At 60.2% G+C, this 14,230-nt stretch overlaps 1 protein-coding gene across 1 annotated transcript; it reads right to left on the bottom strand.

Annotated features, from left to right (window-relative positions):
* Positions 1-3,027: 3,027 nt before the first annotated feature.
* DDX56 (DEAD-box helicase 56) lies at positions 3,028-13,471 on the bottom strand. The gene is made up of 14 exons (XM_059170697.1): positions 12,601-13,471; positions 12,354-12,515; positions 11,749-11,909; positions 11,428-11,598; positions 11,260-11,350; positions 10,508-10,752; positions 10,084-10,203; positions 9,435-9,548; positions 9,266-9,357; positions 8,332-8,405; positions 8,104-8,193; positions 7,680-7,785; positions 6,650-6,720; positions 3,028-6,233 (listed from the first exon to the last, which is right to left on the bottom strand). The coding sequence occupies exons 1-14, from the start codon at positions 12,658-12,660 to the stop codon at positions 6,156-6,158; spliced, it is 1,635 nt and encodes a 544-aa protein (XP_059026680.1). The 5' UTR covers positions 12,661-13,471; the 3' UTR covers positions 3,028-6,155.
* Between the last annotated feature and the right edge of the window lie 759 nt (positions 13,472-14,230).

Raw genomic sequence — 14,230 nt, 5'->3', positions numbered from 1 at the left:
AGAGGTGAAACTGTAAAACTCTGAGAAGAAAACATAGGAGACAGTCTTCACAACGCTGGATTTAGTGATGGTTTTTATGCTAGGACCCTGGAAAGCACGGGCAAAAGGGAAAATAAATTAGAATGTGTCAAAGTGGATGTGCTTCGTGCGTCAGAGGACATGGGCAAGGGTAACCCACAAAATGGGAGAAAACATTTGCAAAATGCGCACCAGACAAGGAATTAATATCCAGAATACACAAAGAGGACCTGCAACTCAGTGGCCAAACCACCCACTGCATTTAAAAGCAGGCAAGAGCGGAACAGGCGTCTTGCTGGAGAAGACACACGGGGAGCCGGTGAGAACAAGGATGTTCAGCACCATCCGTCCATGGGGCGTGGATCACGCCATCGGGCCACTGGCCTCACACCCAACAGGCCGGCGGTCACCGAAACAATGGAAACTAGCAAGCGTCGTCCACGATGCGGAGGCACAGCTGCTGGCGCTGCTGGGGGGACGCAGGGTGAGGTCCCTGAGAGCCAAACATGGAATGCAGCAGCGGCGACACGGCTCACAACAGCCGGAAGCTGGCACAAACCGGGTGCCCATCTGTGGACCAGGGGACACCGCGGACCATCCCTCAGCCTCAGCCCAGAAGGAAGCTCTGACCCAGGCTACTGCATGGACAGACAGACGCTGAGTGGGGAGAGCCAGTACACAGGGACACACCGCATGACCCCATGTGCATGTGGTCGAGTCCACAGAAGAGAAAGCAGAGTGGGAGGCGCCAGAGACAGGCCGGGGAGCTGGTGTTCCATGGGGACAGAGCTCCTGTTACGGGGGATGAGAACGTTCCGGACATGGGCAGTGAGCATGCTTAATGCCACTGAATTGGACACTTAAAATGATTAAGGTGAGACATTTTTTTAATACATATTTTACCACTTAAAGAAAAGATGACAAGACAGAATAACTTGGGTCTCTGAGGTGTAGTGACAGTCTGCAGCCTTCCTGACACCTGAGAGAAGCCACCCCTTGAATCAGCCTGCCCTTCGCTTTCTCCAAATGCAGCTGAATGCACTCCAAAGCCACGAGTGGTTAGACCGTGCCCCTCCACCCAGCTTCCCCTGCACCCGCCACCATTGCTCTGTGGGGCCCTCAACCTCCCTGGCCAGGTGACTCTGTGTGGGGCTTGTTCTGGGCATTAAGAGGGTTTCAGCAGCATCCCTGGCTTCTAGCCAGGGCACACTGGCAACACTGCCCTCCAGACCTTCTAAATTGTCTCCACTCCTTACCAGATCCCTTGCAAGCACATATCATCCCTGTTGAGAACCCCATCACCTTTTTCTTTTTTTTTTAAGACTTTATTCAATTATTTGACAGAGATCACAAGCAGGCAGGGGGTGGGTGGGAAGCAGGCTTCCTGCTGAGGAGAAAGCCCAAAGCAAGACTTGAACCCAGGACCCCGGGATCATGAACTTAGTCAAGAGCAAAGGCTTAACAGACTGAGGCCCCAGGTGTTCTGAGAACCACAGGGTCTGCTGAGCACCCCCCCACCCCCCTGCTCACTGCTTGCTACAGGCATGGGTGCCCTCCTCCCAGCTCGGCTGGGACCCCACCAAGGCCCCTCTTTGCTTCCCAAATTCTGCCTGTCCTTTACCGCTCACACCAAATCCTCCATCAGTGAGGGGATGGTGGGGACTACAACCACCACCCCAGACCCCCAATGGCTCCCCCTGCTCCAGCCATCACAGCACTTGGCCTGTGGCCTTCTGTGTGTGTCTTTTGCTCCTGGAGGCTAAGTTCGTGGTTCCACGGGGCAGGGATCCTTAACACATGTAAGGGTCCGATCTACACATCTCGGTGAACACTGGAGACTGTCTGTCCTTGAGGCTCAGCAGCAGACCAGCTGTCTGGCTTTGTCCCTGCTTCCCGGTGCGGCAGCCATGAGCACCTTGGGAGGCTGCTTCTCCAGGCCCCTGCCGCAGTGGGGAAGGGCCCGCAGGCCCATGGAGAGGGTGACCCAGACCTGAGGCCAGTAGAAGCCAGAGTCAGCTTTATAGAACCCCCCCATGGACAAGACCCCAGATCCCTCCCAAGGGTCCCCTAGATGGGGCAGGTGGGCAGCCCAGACAATTTGTTCCTCACTGCTGTCTCCATAAACACCTCAGGCCCACCTCCAGGACCCACCAGAGACCTTAGCTCTCAACACACCAAGATGTGGGCAGGGCTAAGAACACAGAAGCCAGGCCACGGAGCAGGGGCTGTCGGGATTGGAGCCAGTCATCCGGGCCGAGTGGGGACAGGTCTGCAAAGCTGAGCCTGGATGCTTGCTCTCTACCTAACAAGCACCGTGTGGCTCCCACGTTCCTCCCAGCCCTGGCAGCTGGGGGTCTGTCTTCATGGGGGCCCATTTGTGGCAGTCCGCCCGCAGTGGTCCCTCAGGTGCCATAGCTTCTGGACTTCCGAATTGGGGGGTCAGTGAGTCAGACAGTGAGCTGCAGGACCCCAATGAGCCTGGAGGTCTGAAGCAGGGTCCCCAGGCGGGGGACCGCCCTGTCCAGGAGCAGATGAGGGTAGGAAGGGATGGGCCTCTGACTTCACCAGAAACCAAACCGCCTTGGCAACCAGACACAGCCTAGGGCAGCCCCAGTCTCTGCCCTGAGTCACAGAGGTGACACAGAGGGTGTGTCCAGGCTGCTGCTTCAGGGGGCAGAGTCCAGCCTGGTCAGTACATCCTTTCCTTCCACTTTGAACTGGAAACAGTCAAGAGCCTCGGGGAACAGGGATGGTCTCAGGGAAGAGCTTGACCCTGTTAGGAGTCCCAGCTGGGCCAGCAACGCCACTTGGCTCAGCCCTGCCTCTGCAGGCCTCACAGGCCAGCGGGGAGAGCAGGCCCCAGAGAACAGCTTTGTGGGACCAAGGCAGTATTAGGGACACAAAGAGGGTGCCCAGCCCAGGCAGGGTGTCAGGAAGATTTGGAGAAAGCCATAGGCCAGCAAGAGTGTATCCAAATTTACACAAGAAGGTCACCCATCCAGATCTCAATTTCAGACAATGAACAATTTTTTAGTGTATCGCAAGTATTGCATGAGACATACTTAGGCTAAAAAGGGACACTCTTGGGGCACCTGGGTGGCTCAGTGGGTTAAGTGGCTACCTCTAGCTCAGTTCATAATCCCAGGGTTCTGGGATCGAGCTCCACATTGGGCTCCCAGCTCAGTGGGGAGCCTGCTTCTTCTCCCTCTCCCTCTCTCTCTGCCTACTTGTGATTTCTTTCCATTTCCTTAACAAATAAATAAAATCTTAAAAAAAAAAACAAAAAAACAAGTTGACACTCTTCATCACTGCACCTCATGATGCAGACCAGGCTCGGAGAAGGGACAGGGCAAGCCTGAGTCACACTCGCTCACCTAGGGTTCCAGAGCGGCATCTGCGATCTAAGCGCCTGCCCACTCTGTCCCAAGCCAGGTGGCACTGGCCTGGCTTGGCTTTCTGCAAGCACTGGCTTCCCAACCTGCAGAACGCGGTACTTGGGCAGGCATTAAGGCCTCCCCTGGGGGTGCTTGGGACCCGCATCTTAGGGACAGGCCCCCATGACTGGGGCACACAACACGAGGGGCACTCTGGGCACAGCCACCCGCAGGGACACTGGGGCTGCCTGTCCTCACGGCATGTCCTAACACAGGAACGCTTGTGTGAGTCACTTGACCCTGCTCACAGATGAGACCCCAGGGTAAGCCAAGACAAATGAGGGGCCTCGCTCGAAGCCCAGCTAGGCCAGCACATTGTCTGAAGGCCTGCCAGCATGGCACTCTCAGCTTGGCTGCAGGCTTGTGGGTAAACCCCAAGCTGGTGTCCTGAGAGGGTGTCTGCCCAGCGGAGTCCGGCCCCCTCCCCAGCAGGTAAGCATGGTTTCGCTTCCCAGGCACACCCGGCAGGGACAGACACCAGAGCCTGGAGGCAGGACCTCCTGGTGCTCCCTCCTGGCAGGGAAGCCAGCAATGCCTCCTCACACAGATTCCACCTGCCCACCTGCTGCTGCCCCAAGACCAAAGTGCGAGGTGCAGTGAGCTCCGGAGTCCCGGGTCCCAGGTCCTCTGCAGATGTGGGGTGCAAGCCGCCGGCAGGGCACCCGCGCACTTTGTGCTCCGGGTCCAGAGGTTCCCAGGAACACAGTGTCCTCCTGCCCGTTATCACCCACTGGCCTATCTGATCGGGTGCTCCCCAGCTTGAAAAACACCTGCCCATTCACCTCCTGCGTTTTCAGTACGTCACCACGTTATCTCTGACACAAGACAGTTTTTGAGCTTTTCCCAATTTTGGTGACAACCACCTCTGACTCCTTTCGACCTCAGATATGCTGGGTCCCCTCCCACCTGTTGTACTCATACACGCCGGTCCCTGTCTATGTGCTCGCCGCACCCCAACCCTTCTGCCCCGGCTCAGCGCCAGCCCCTCACAGGCCCCGGCCAGTGGAGCCCACAGCTTGGATGCGTCCAAGGCCTGATGCTCAGAGGCCCCTCACCTGCCTGAATAGCGGCGCCTGCTGAGGCTTCTGCGTGGGTTTGACTCTGCAGCAAAGGAATGGGGTGGTCATTGCCAGCCTTCCCTGGGGGAGCTTCTGCCTCGAGCTTAGAGCAGGCTCACCCCACTGTACCCCACCCAGGCCCAGGGTACCCTTCCCATGCAAGGTCTGTCCGTCTCTGGTTTGGGCATCCATCAGATGGACAAGTCCCTAGAAGCCTGTTTCCCCATATACAAATTAAGTAAAGAGACACAACGGGGACTATCCTCAGGGTGGGGTGAGATTTCTGAGCCCCGGGATACCCTCCCTCTGCGGGGTCTGGGCGCAGAGACACACCACTTTTTCCACTACTCCCGCCAGCTGGTGAGAGCGCCAGCCATGCTGGCTACACTTCTTTGGGAGCAGAGAGCAGACCGTCCTGAAATCACGCCCACCCACCAGCCCTCGCCTGCTCCCTGCACTTAATGAGCTCAGCATGCCAAGGAATTTTCCTGGGGCTTGTTGAGGGTGATAGGTATACAGCCCCGGCTCCATCCCCAGGCAGGGACAAAGGCTCAAACCAGCTCTCTTGGCCCCCAAGGCTCCTGCATCTGCATCCAGGCTGGTTCTGGGACACAAGCCCACTGGCAAGAAGCACTGGAAGTGACAGGCTCAGAGGGCCTAGAACCATCTGGGAGAAGGCTGTCCACAGCCAGGCCTCAGCGCCTTGCCTGCCTCAAGCAGGTGGGACAATGCCCCGTGGACTGAAGCCCTGCAGCCTGGTGGCTCCAGGCCTGCTGAAACCCCAGTGGCCCACTGGGGCTCGCTAGCAGAGCCCCACCTGAGCGGTCCCGTCGCAAACCAGAGAGGTACACAGAAATCCTCAAACACAACCGGACCAGAAACGTCGAGACCCTGCCTGCCCCAAGCACAGACCACACGCAGACGAAGTGGAGGCACAGCCTCCCCAACGCCACGCTGGCCTCAGGACGCCCACAAGCCAGTAACGATGATACTAGGACTCTGCCCCCTTAAGACCCCCACCTGCTGACAGCAGTGGAGCAGTGGAAAGAAGACCCACCTTCTGAGCCGCAGGCGGGGAAGGCTGGGAGCTGCTGGCTTGGCACCCAACAGCCGGGGAGCACCCAACAGCCGGTGCACGCAGCCCAGCAGCACACGTACTCTGGGAACACACTCGTGTGCCCACAGGAGGACAGGACAGGAGCCAGTACTCCAGCTCCGGGACAGAGGCTGAATTTACGATGCACCCGAACTTGTAAGTGGAGGGACGGGGCTCCTAGCTGGGCAGGCCCACCTTCTCTGAGCTGCAGGGGAGGTAGGCTGGTCCGTCTGGCCGGCAGTGGGCTGGCCCAGGGACCCAGACGGGCCACTGCAGCCCCTCACAGGTGACCTCTGCTGGCCAGGCGGCCACCATGCACAGCAGGCAGAGAGCCAGGCCCGGCCTCTTGGAAGCAGTTTAATTCCCAAGGTTGCCAGGGATGAGCACCGCTTCCTGCTTGCAGGAAACCGAATCAGGACAGCTGCAATCTGTTGTCACGAAGCACAAGGCCAGCCTGGCTGGGCCTCCCCGGAATCCAGTCCAGCCAGGTGGGAAGCTCGGTGCGCAGCCCTGGAAGGGGCCCTGGGAGATGGCAAGGCTGCGCAGACCTCAGGAAGGCACAGCTGTGGGTCTGCGTCTCTCTTTCCGATGTCTGAAGTTGTGCAGGGGATTCTGGGTCTTGGCCTTCTGCTGGGCAAAGCCGCAGGTTAGCCCGAGGGCACCATATGTCCGTCTGCCTAGATGGACTCAGGGAGGGGAGAGGTGGGGCCCCTTGGCAAGGCCCTACAGGCCACGAGCTAAGGACAGAAGCCACTCTGGTCACCCTCCGTGGCCCACTAAACACCACCTTCCTCTTCCCACCGCCTAGAGCACGGGCCAGACAGTGAGGACAGAAAAGCAAACCGTCCTGTGTTCTTGAAGCTGCCTGGGGGTGGCCCAGCGAGTGTCTGACCCTCACAACTTCCCCCACTCAACCCAAGAGTCTGGGGCTAGGTCTGGGACCTTGCTCATCCCTCCCAAAGGCAAGGGGCACGCGAACCATGATGACACAGAGGAGGGAGGAGGGAAGCCCTGCGGCACAGCCAACGCCCCGCCACACGTACCTTGACCTTCCTGGAAGCCAGCTTCTTCCGCTTCTTGTGAGGGCGCACGAGGCCGCGCAGAGCAGGGGGAACTAGAAGAGGCACAGACTCAGCCGTGGCCATGGCCCCTCGCAGCCCACCCTTCCTCCAGCTGGCTCCGACACCGCGCCTGACACACCAGCCCCACCTTTGACGGGCCCAGGGCTGCCAAGAATGGCGCCGCCGGGGCGAGACCACACAAACCTGTGCTGAATCCCTCCCCGGCTGCCCTTAAGTCCCTCACAGTAAGCATGTGGCAGAAAGCAAAACTCGCATGTTTCTAAGAAAAAAAAAAACAAAACTGCTGAAATACAACAGAGAACTCTGTGTAACTTCTCCCTACCCGGCCCATAATTACACATGCACCCGGCACAATGGGCCTCTCCCCTCACAGCCTTCCAACACCCATGGCCACATGGTCACTGCTGCCACCTGTGGCATGACCCTTGGCCTCCAGCCTCACCTCCACCTGACGTCGGCAGGGCCCCAGATCTCAACATGCCTCCACACCCCATGGCTGCCCTCTCCCCACTCACCCGACCCTTGAGGCCCTCCGGCCTCACACTCCTGCCAGAGACTTTGCCCCTACAGGGCAGAGGAAGGGGGTCCCTGGTCCCCACGTGGCCGACAAGCCTGTTCTCTCCGGGGCCGACAGACTCCAGCTGCCCCACCCCATCTTTGCCTGGTGACCGGCCCCGTGTCCTCTGACAGGGGCGGCACTGCCTCCCGCCCCTGACACCCCCTTCCACACCTCCGTGTCTGCCTGGCCCTTTACCAGCTCCTGCCCTCAGGCACCTGGCCTCCATGCGGACTCTGCCCACACCCATGGCATGGGGGTCCCCACACTGCCTGCTTCTCACGTCTGCAGCAGAGGGGGCTCCCGACTGCCTGGGTGCAAGGGGAGCATGCCGCATCTAAGCAGATGTGTCCGTGTATGCTCGTGCATGTGCTGGCTGCCCGGCCTCCAAGGTCTTGCCTCAGCCTGGCACACATGGCGGTCCCCGCTGCTTACCCAGGTAGTCAGGGACGTGGCCCAGGTGAGGCTTCACCACGGCAGGGTGCAACGGCAGGTCGTGCCGCAGCAGCTGGAGGTCCCGGGGGTTGTCTTCAAAGTACGTCTATGGGGGACGGGCGCACGACAGGGTCAGTCTGCCTTCCGCAGCTCCGCGGGGGCCTCTGAGCGGGTGTGCCGTGCCCTCCTGGAGCCGCTGCAGTGCTGGTCACCCACCTCCCTCAGGCGCCACATCTGCGGGGACACTGCCCTTCCTGCGAGGCAGCCGTGCCCCACACGCTCTCCACGCAGGGCCCCACGCGGGCCACCTCCCCCAAACATGTGACTTCGCCTAGCAGGTCCCCATGGCGCCCTCCCCACTGCGTGTCCCGAGGACAAACTCCACAGCGGCAGTCACGCATCCCCCACAGACGCCAAGCCTCACCTTGAGCCTCTCCGAGTGCAGAAGCTCCTCCTTGATCTCCTTCAGCCTTGCCTCTCGAATGGCCTGTTTGGTCACCGAGCGCATGGCGTCCTGGGCGTACACACCAAAGGTCAGGATGGCAGCAGGGCAGGGCACTGCCCTGTCCTCCCTTGTGCCTGCCTCAGTGCTCAGTGGCAGGGGCCTAACCGGGGGAACTCACCCACCCACACGACCACAGACCCCGCTCACCCGGCAGCGATAGCGGAAGCCCTCAATCTCCTCCATGCGGAACTGGTAGGGAAGTAGGACAGGGGCCCCGTTCTCTGTGGAGAGAGAGCACGGCAGTGAGGGTCCCCTGAAGGTTTGGGACGGGTCTACCGGAGGCCATCTGCCCAGAGCCCCCAGCCCCTCCCAAGGACGAAGCAGCCCAGCCCCCAGCCCACACCTTCCCTGTGAGGAACACATGCGGTGAAACGCCCAAGTCCCGTGGATGGCGCACAACAGCTGGTCCAGCACACTGTGCCGGGGCAGCCTCTTGGGCCCTGGGTACCTGTCACAGCAGCCTCACCACCTGCCCACCCCCCATCCTCCTCCCCCACAGCCATTCTGGATACTCGACATTCGCGACAGAGTGGTGTCTCAGCACGGAAGTAGCCCTCACGCTCCCGCCAGCCAGCGCCCCGGACCCCCGCCTGCACGAGCCCACAGTGTCTGTCCCAGACCCCCAACAAAGGCAGGAACAAGGCCCCTTTGGGGAGCCTCCTGGCTGGTGGACAGCCCTCCCCATGCCTCCTCTGCTGACCACCACTCAGCCTGGAACAGCACCAGTTGCACAGCTGCAGCGTCGCCTCGAAAAGGCCCGGGGCGGGGGGCGGTGCCCAGGCTTGGGCCTTGCAACTTGGGAGTCAGAGAAGGACCCCCTGCCCCCCAATGAGCTCCCTCTCCTAGGTCCTCTCCTGAGACACCACCAGCCCCATCTCCCAAGACCCCCTCTACCCACCCTTGGCTCTTTTGCCCCTTGAGTCTGGACCTCGACTTGCACATCTCGGGGGACCCTGCCTGCCACCCATGTTAGGATGAGGATGGGGCAGGAAGGAAGCACATGGTGGGGCCGAGTGGGAGGTGCTGCCATCACCACCGCTGAGCCTAAGGCGTCAATAGGAAGAGAACGCAAGCTTCTTACCTCCGAGAAGCTCCTCAATCATGTGCAAGTGAGACTGCTCAAAAGGCAGCACGAAGGTCAAAACCATGCCTGGGTTGTTGGCACGTGCCGTCCTGCAAGAACAGACCACCCAGACTAAATCTCTGACCCGAGATCCTGGTGCCTGCCCACCACGCCCCAGCTCTCCCACCTGCCAGCTCGATGGATGTAAGCCTCAGGGGTGGGCGGCAGGTCAAAGTTGAGCACAGCAGACACGTGATGGAAGTCTATGCCCCGGGCCACACCTGCCTCCAGGTCAGAGGCCCTGTGGGGAGATGTCCCAACAGTCAGACGGACCCCCCCCCACCAAGGTTAGCAATCTCAAGCCATTTACCAGTAAAATCACTCAATAAAGCCTTACAGCAAATCAGAGAACTCTAACAGATTGAAAACTCTAAAATCAGGAATCAGGACTATATCAGAAGCTGGGGTAGCGGGGGTGGCTAAGCCCTCGCCTTGACCTCAGTGCCGCAACACAGGGCAACCTGGCAACCACCCCCAGACAGCCTGCTGGGCAGATGCTAGGTTCCCAATCCCTTCAGAAACCTCCTCTGGACAGGTCACAGCTGCACGCCCAGCACAGGCTGCACGATGACCTGACAGCCCACAGGGCTGGCCCTGCCTGCCGCCCCGGAGTATGTGCACGCGCGCCCTTCACACTTCTCCAGACCGTGGCAGTGAGCAAGGCCCCCACCAGCAGCCAGACCCCAAAGCAGGATGCCTTGCTCAGGGACTCCAGTTTCATCACCTTCTGAAAGGCTGAAAGACAGGTCGCGAAGTGCGCCAGGGAAGGGACTCACCTGTCCCCCTTGGAGCCTCTGCCCCGGCGCTTGCCCTTGATGGGGGCCCCCAGGACTTCGGCGTCGGTCGCTATGACGCAGTCATAGAAGCCCTGGTTGAACTGGGAGATGATATGGCACCTACGGCCCAAGAATAGAAGAAGCCTCAGCCCCAGAGCCAGTCAGGGGCCCCCTCCAACCCCCGACATCATCATGACCGTTGTCCCAACTCTTTCCTCTTCTCCAGCTCTGCTCCTGCATAACCTTCACGCCTCAGCTCCTCAGCTGAAGACGAAGCGACAGCGGAAATCTCAAGGCCGTGACACAGAAACTCAGTAGAGTTGGTCGAGCCCACAGCCTGGCCTCCACTTCCCACTGCCCACCACGCCCCAGCTCCACCCCATCTCCCCCTCCCAAGTCTCAGCTGAAGGGCCTGGCCTCGAACCTGGAGCACAGCGGGAGCTCTCCGTTGAGTACACAGGCAGGGATGCTGAATTGCTCCAGGAACAGGCGCAGCCGGTAACTCCTCTCCAGAGTGTTGACAAAGAGCAGGGACTTGCCACGGACCAATGACAGCTTGAGCAGGGCATATAGCAGCAGGAACTTGTCTTCCTCCGTCTGGCAGACCACCTGGAACTGCCGCAGCTGGTCTGGCCCCGGCAGCTGGGACTCCTGCAGCTTCAGAGTCACCTGAAGGGAAAGAACCCCGTGGTCAGGAAAGAGGAGGAGACAGAAGAGCCCCAAGCTGCTGGCTCAAAGCAGGGCAGCCCGCGTCCCCTCCCACTGGGAGACATGACAACTCAATGCACCCCAGCTGTGCGCTTTGCAGAGGATGTAAGGTTACAAGGTGTTGCAAGTACAGAAAAGAGAACACACGGAAAATGAGGACACAGACCTACAATGATAAACTCTCAAAACCAAGTTCAGGTACGTGAGAGCTTTGGCCGTGCTGCTCAAAGCAGCCTTTCCGAGTCTCAGGGGTCCCTGCTCCTGCCTTCAGGTAAGCGTGTCTGGACCACCCCCCACAAACACCTGCAATGACGTAGCGACTGCAGACTAGTAGATGGGGCATGCTGAGGACCATCAGCTTCTGGTGCCTCAGGACCAGAGGGTTAACCCGCTCACGAGTGTCGCACCCGAAATACAAGAGAACTCCTTTGAGCAACAAGTGTCATGTCCTGGGCCCCAGAAGCTTACTGGGTTATGGAGTACCAGCTCCTTGAGTGCTTGCACGTCCTCGTTAAAGGTAGCTGACATCAGAAACGCCTGGTAAATCCGGGGCAGGTGACTAAAACCAAACAGAGCCCATCAGCCTCCAGCTCTAGACCCTAGGGTCAGTCCCGGCCACACACACCCCTTCCTTACCAGAGCAGACTCTTAAGTTCCTCCTCGAAGCCGAAGGAGAAGAGAAGATCAGCCTCATCCAGCACCAGCAGCTCCAGGGAGTCTCGCAGGACCAAACTGGCCTGCTGCAAGTGGTTCAAGATGCGTGATGGGGTCCCCACGACTATGTCGGGCTTCTCCATCAGCACAGCTCTGCAGGTGGGCAACACCTTGGTGTTGGGGAGTACGCACCCACCCACACCTCACCCCGGCCCGCCCTGTTTGCTGCACACCAACCCAGCAAACCCAATCCCACATTCCCGCACAGGCTCACTCCTCCGAGGCCCTAGGGCTCTCACCCACCGCTGAGAGGCAGTATCCTCAGCAGATGAAACGTCGGCCACCCGGATGTCTCGCGCGCAGTAAGCAGCCAGCTGCTGGATCATGGACCGGGCCTGGCGTGCCAGCTCCTTGGTGGGCACCAGGACAAGCCCTCTCACAGCCTGCTCTACTGCAGGGCCCGTCTGCAAGAGCACGAATGACAGGCTTCAGCCTGCCGGCCCGCATCCTCAGGGCCACCTGACCTCCTCAGTCTGACCCAATGCTGGGGCGTTCCACGCGACTTAGCTGCGTTCTGACCAACCCTCACTGACTGCCACCCTCCCCAGGACAGAAGGAGGGCGGAACTGACCCTCAAAAGACGCCACTCCGTGGTTAGCACGTTAGTGAACACACAGCAGCCAGAGCGCTGCACGGTCCCCTGAACCCCACAAGCAGGACTGAGAGAAGCTCCCGCTTCTTAGAGCAGGTGAAGAGAAAGGGATGCGCAATAGAAGACGCACAGAAGGATGACATCAGCGCCCGGGCCGGGGCCAGGCGACTCGAATGCAGCCGGAGCGCGGAGCACAGCGGCACCCCGGGCCGGCCTTCGGGAGCCCCGGACCCCCAACCCCGCCGCTGCGACCCACCGCCTTCCTGTGGAGCAGCAGCTGCAGCGCGGGAAGAGCGTACGCGGCCGTCTTCCCCGAGCCCGTGCGGGCCCGAGCCAGCAGGTCCTTCCCCTCCAGGGCCAGCGGGATGGCCTTCTCCTGGATCAGCGTGGGTCGCGACCAGCCCAGGTCGGCGACGGCCTAGGAGACACGACGCGCGGCTCAGCGCGCCACCCCTCCGCCGCTCCCAGCCCCGCTGACCCGGCCGCTCAGCCCTCCCCGGTACCTGCAGGAGCCGGGGGTCGAGGCCCATGTGCTCGAAGCCCAACGCCTCCGGGTCCGCCATGTCGCGGCTGGGCGGGGACAGCGCGCACTCGCGCAGGGCAGGAAGGGCGCGAAGGCGCGTGGGGCGCCGCCACCAATCAGCTTCGCGGGCACCGCCCCCTCCCGGAAGTGCTGGAGCCTGGGCTTCCGGCAGCCGGCGGGGCTGCGCGGCTACGCAGATGCGCGAGCCCGGGGTCTCGGGGGAGGCGGGGCCGCCGTCGGCTGCCGGGGCCTCTTGGGCATAAGTCTTGCTCACCGCTCTCCCTTGCCTCACGGCGATTCCCTCAGCGGCTCTTGCGGTAACCTACGACGTGCGGTGCCCCGCGGATCGTCCCTGGGCATGCCAGCACGCGGTCCGGGGGCACGGGCGGGCGGAGCTCTAGAGACGGAGGTGGGCTGGCCTGTGGCTGCCAGTCGACCATCCAAGCGGCGTAGCTAACGACAAGGACTCGGTCCCCAGCTGTGTCGGCTCGCTGTCGCGGCCTAGCCGGTCACCACAGGCCCAGCGGCACGAAGCGGCCCAGCTTCTCTGCTGTGGTTCCGCAGGTGTCCTGCAAGGTCTCGCGGGGCTGCTGTCGTCCTGGAGACCCGGAGGGACGCTTTCTCCCTCGCCTTCCGCGTTGCCTGCGCCCCACTTCTTCCTCCGAGCCAGCGCCGGAGGCCGGAGTCCTCACGTCCCACCATGGCGACCCCTGGCCGCCACTTTTTACGAACCTGGAGATGACCCTGCGCTCGCCCGCCTAGTCCGAGACCATCTGTCTTAGAGTCCGTCGGTAGCAACCTTCGTTCCCTTTTGCCCAGAGCCCGAGAGGAGGCCTCACCCCCCACGCGCGTGTTTTGCAGGAAGGATGTGGTACAGTCTAAGCAAGCAAGAATTCCAGAACAGAACTAGGGTAGTGTTGGGAGGAATAACAGAATTACCTCAATGTAGCCAAACTGGTTTCTAAATGCAACTTTTCCAGACCGTGGGGTATCTGTGGATGTCACACGGCAGCCTGGAATTCCTCCTCACAGCTGCCACCTGCTGGCCCATCCTCCCGCCATCCGTCGGTTCCTACCTGCCCCATCAGTAGGACAAACTCTCCTTCTCATCAAACCTTCACAGGGGAAACCTGGACCTTGGGAGCTACTGGCAGAATCAAGATGCACTGACTTGTGCCTACAGCTGGACAGACCACCAAAGGCTGCAGGGTTGCCTGCCCTCCCACAGTCCACCAGAACAGCCACGGTGGCAGAGACGTGTTCCCTGCCTGACCTGTCCCGTAGTTCCCGGGAAGCTCAGGCCAGAGGCCCACGCGGCTAACCATCTCATTTTCTCCGGGTTCATTCTAACGTGAGAAAACCGAAAACCATCCTGAATACCCAGCTTTAGAGAAGTCAGTTACGGTTATTTCACCTCGCTGAACTGTTAGCCATCCAGAATGAGACATATGAGGAACACTTGGGATTTTAAAATACAAAAATATTACAAAACAGAGCCTAGAAACAAACTTGCATGTATTTTTATGGGTAAAAATAGGTACATATACAGAGCAGTTTAGAACATGGAAAAAAAGATTTTGCTCTGTAGGTCACATAAGCAATGTGTACTA

This window comes from Mustela lutreola, chromosome 4, assembly GCF_030435805.1.
Source record: "Mustela lutreola isolate mMusLut2 chromosome 4, mMusLut2.pri, whole genome shotgun sequence".
Taxonomy (NCBI): domain Eukaryota; kingdom Metazoa; phylum Chordata; class Mammalia; order Carnivora; family Mustelidae; genus Mustela; species Mustela lutreola.
Note: the sequence above shows the minus strand (reverse complement) of the source record. Positions and strands in the feature narration are given on the sequence as shown.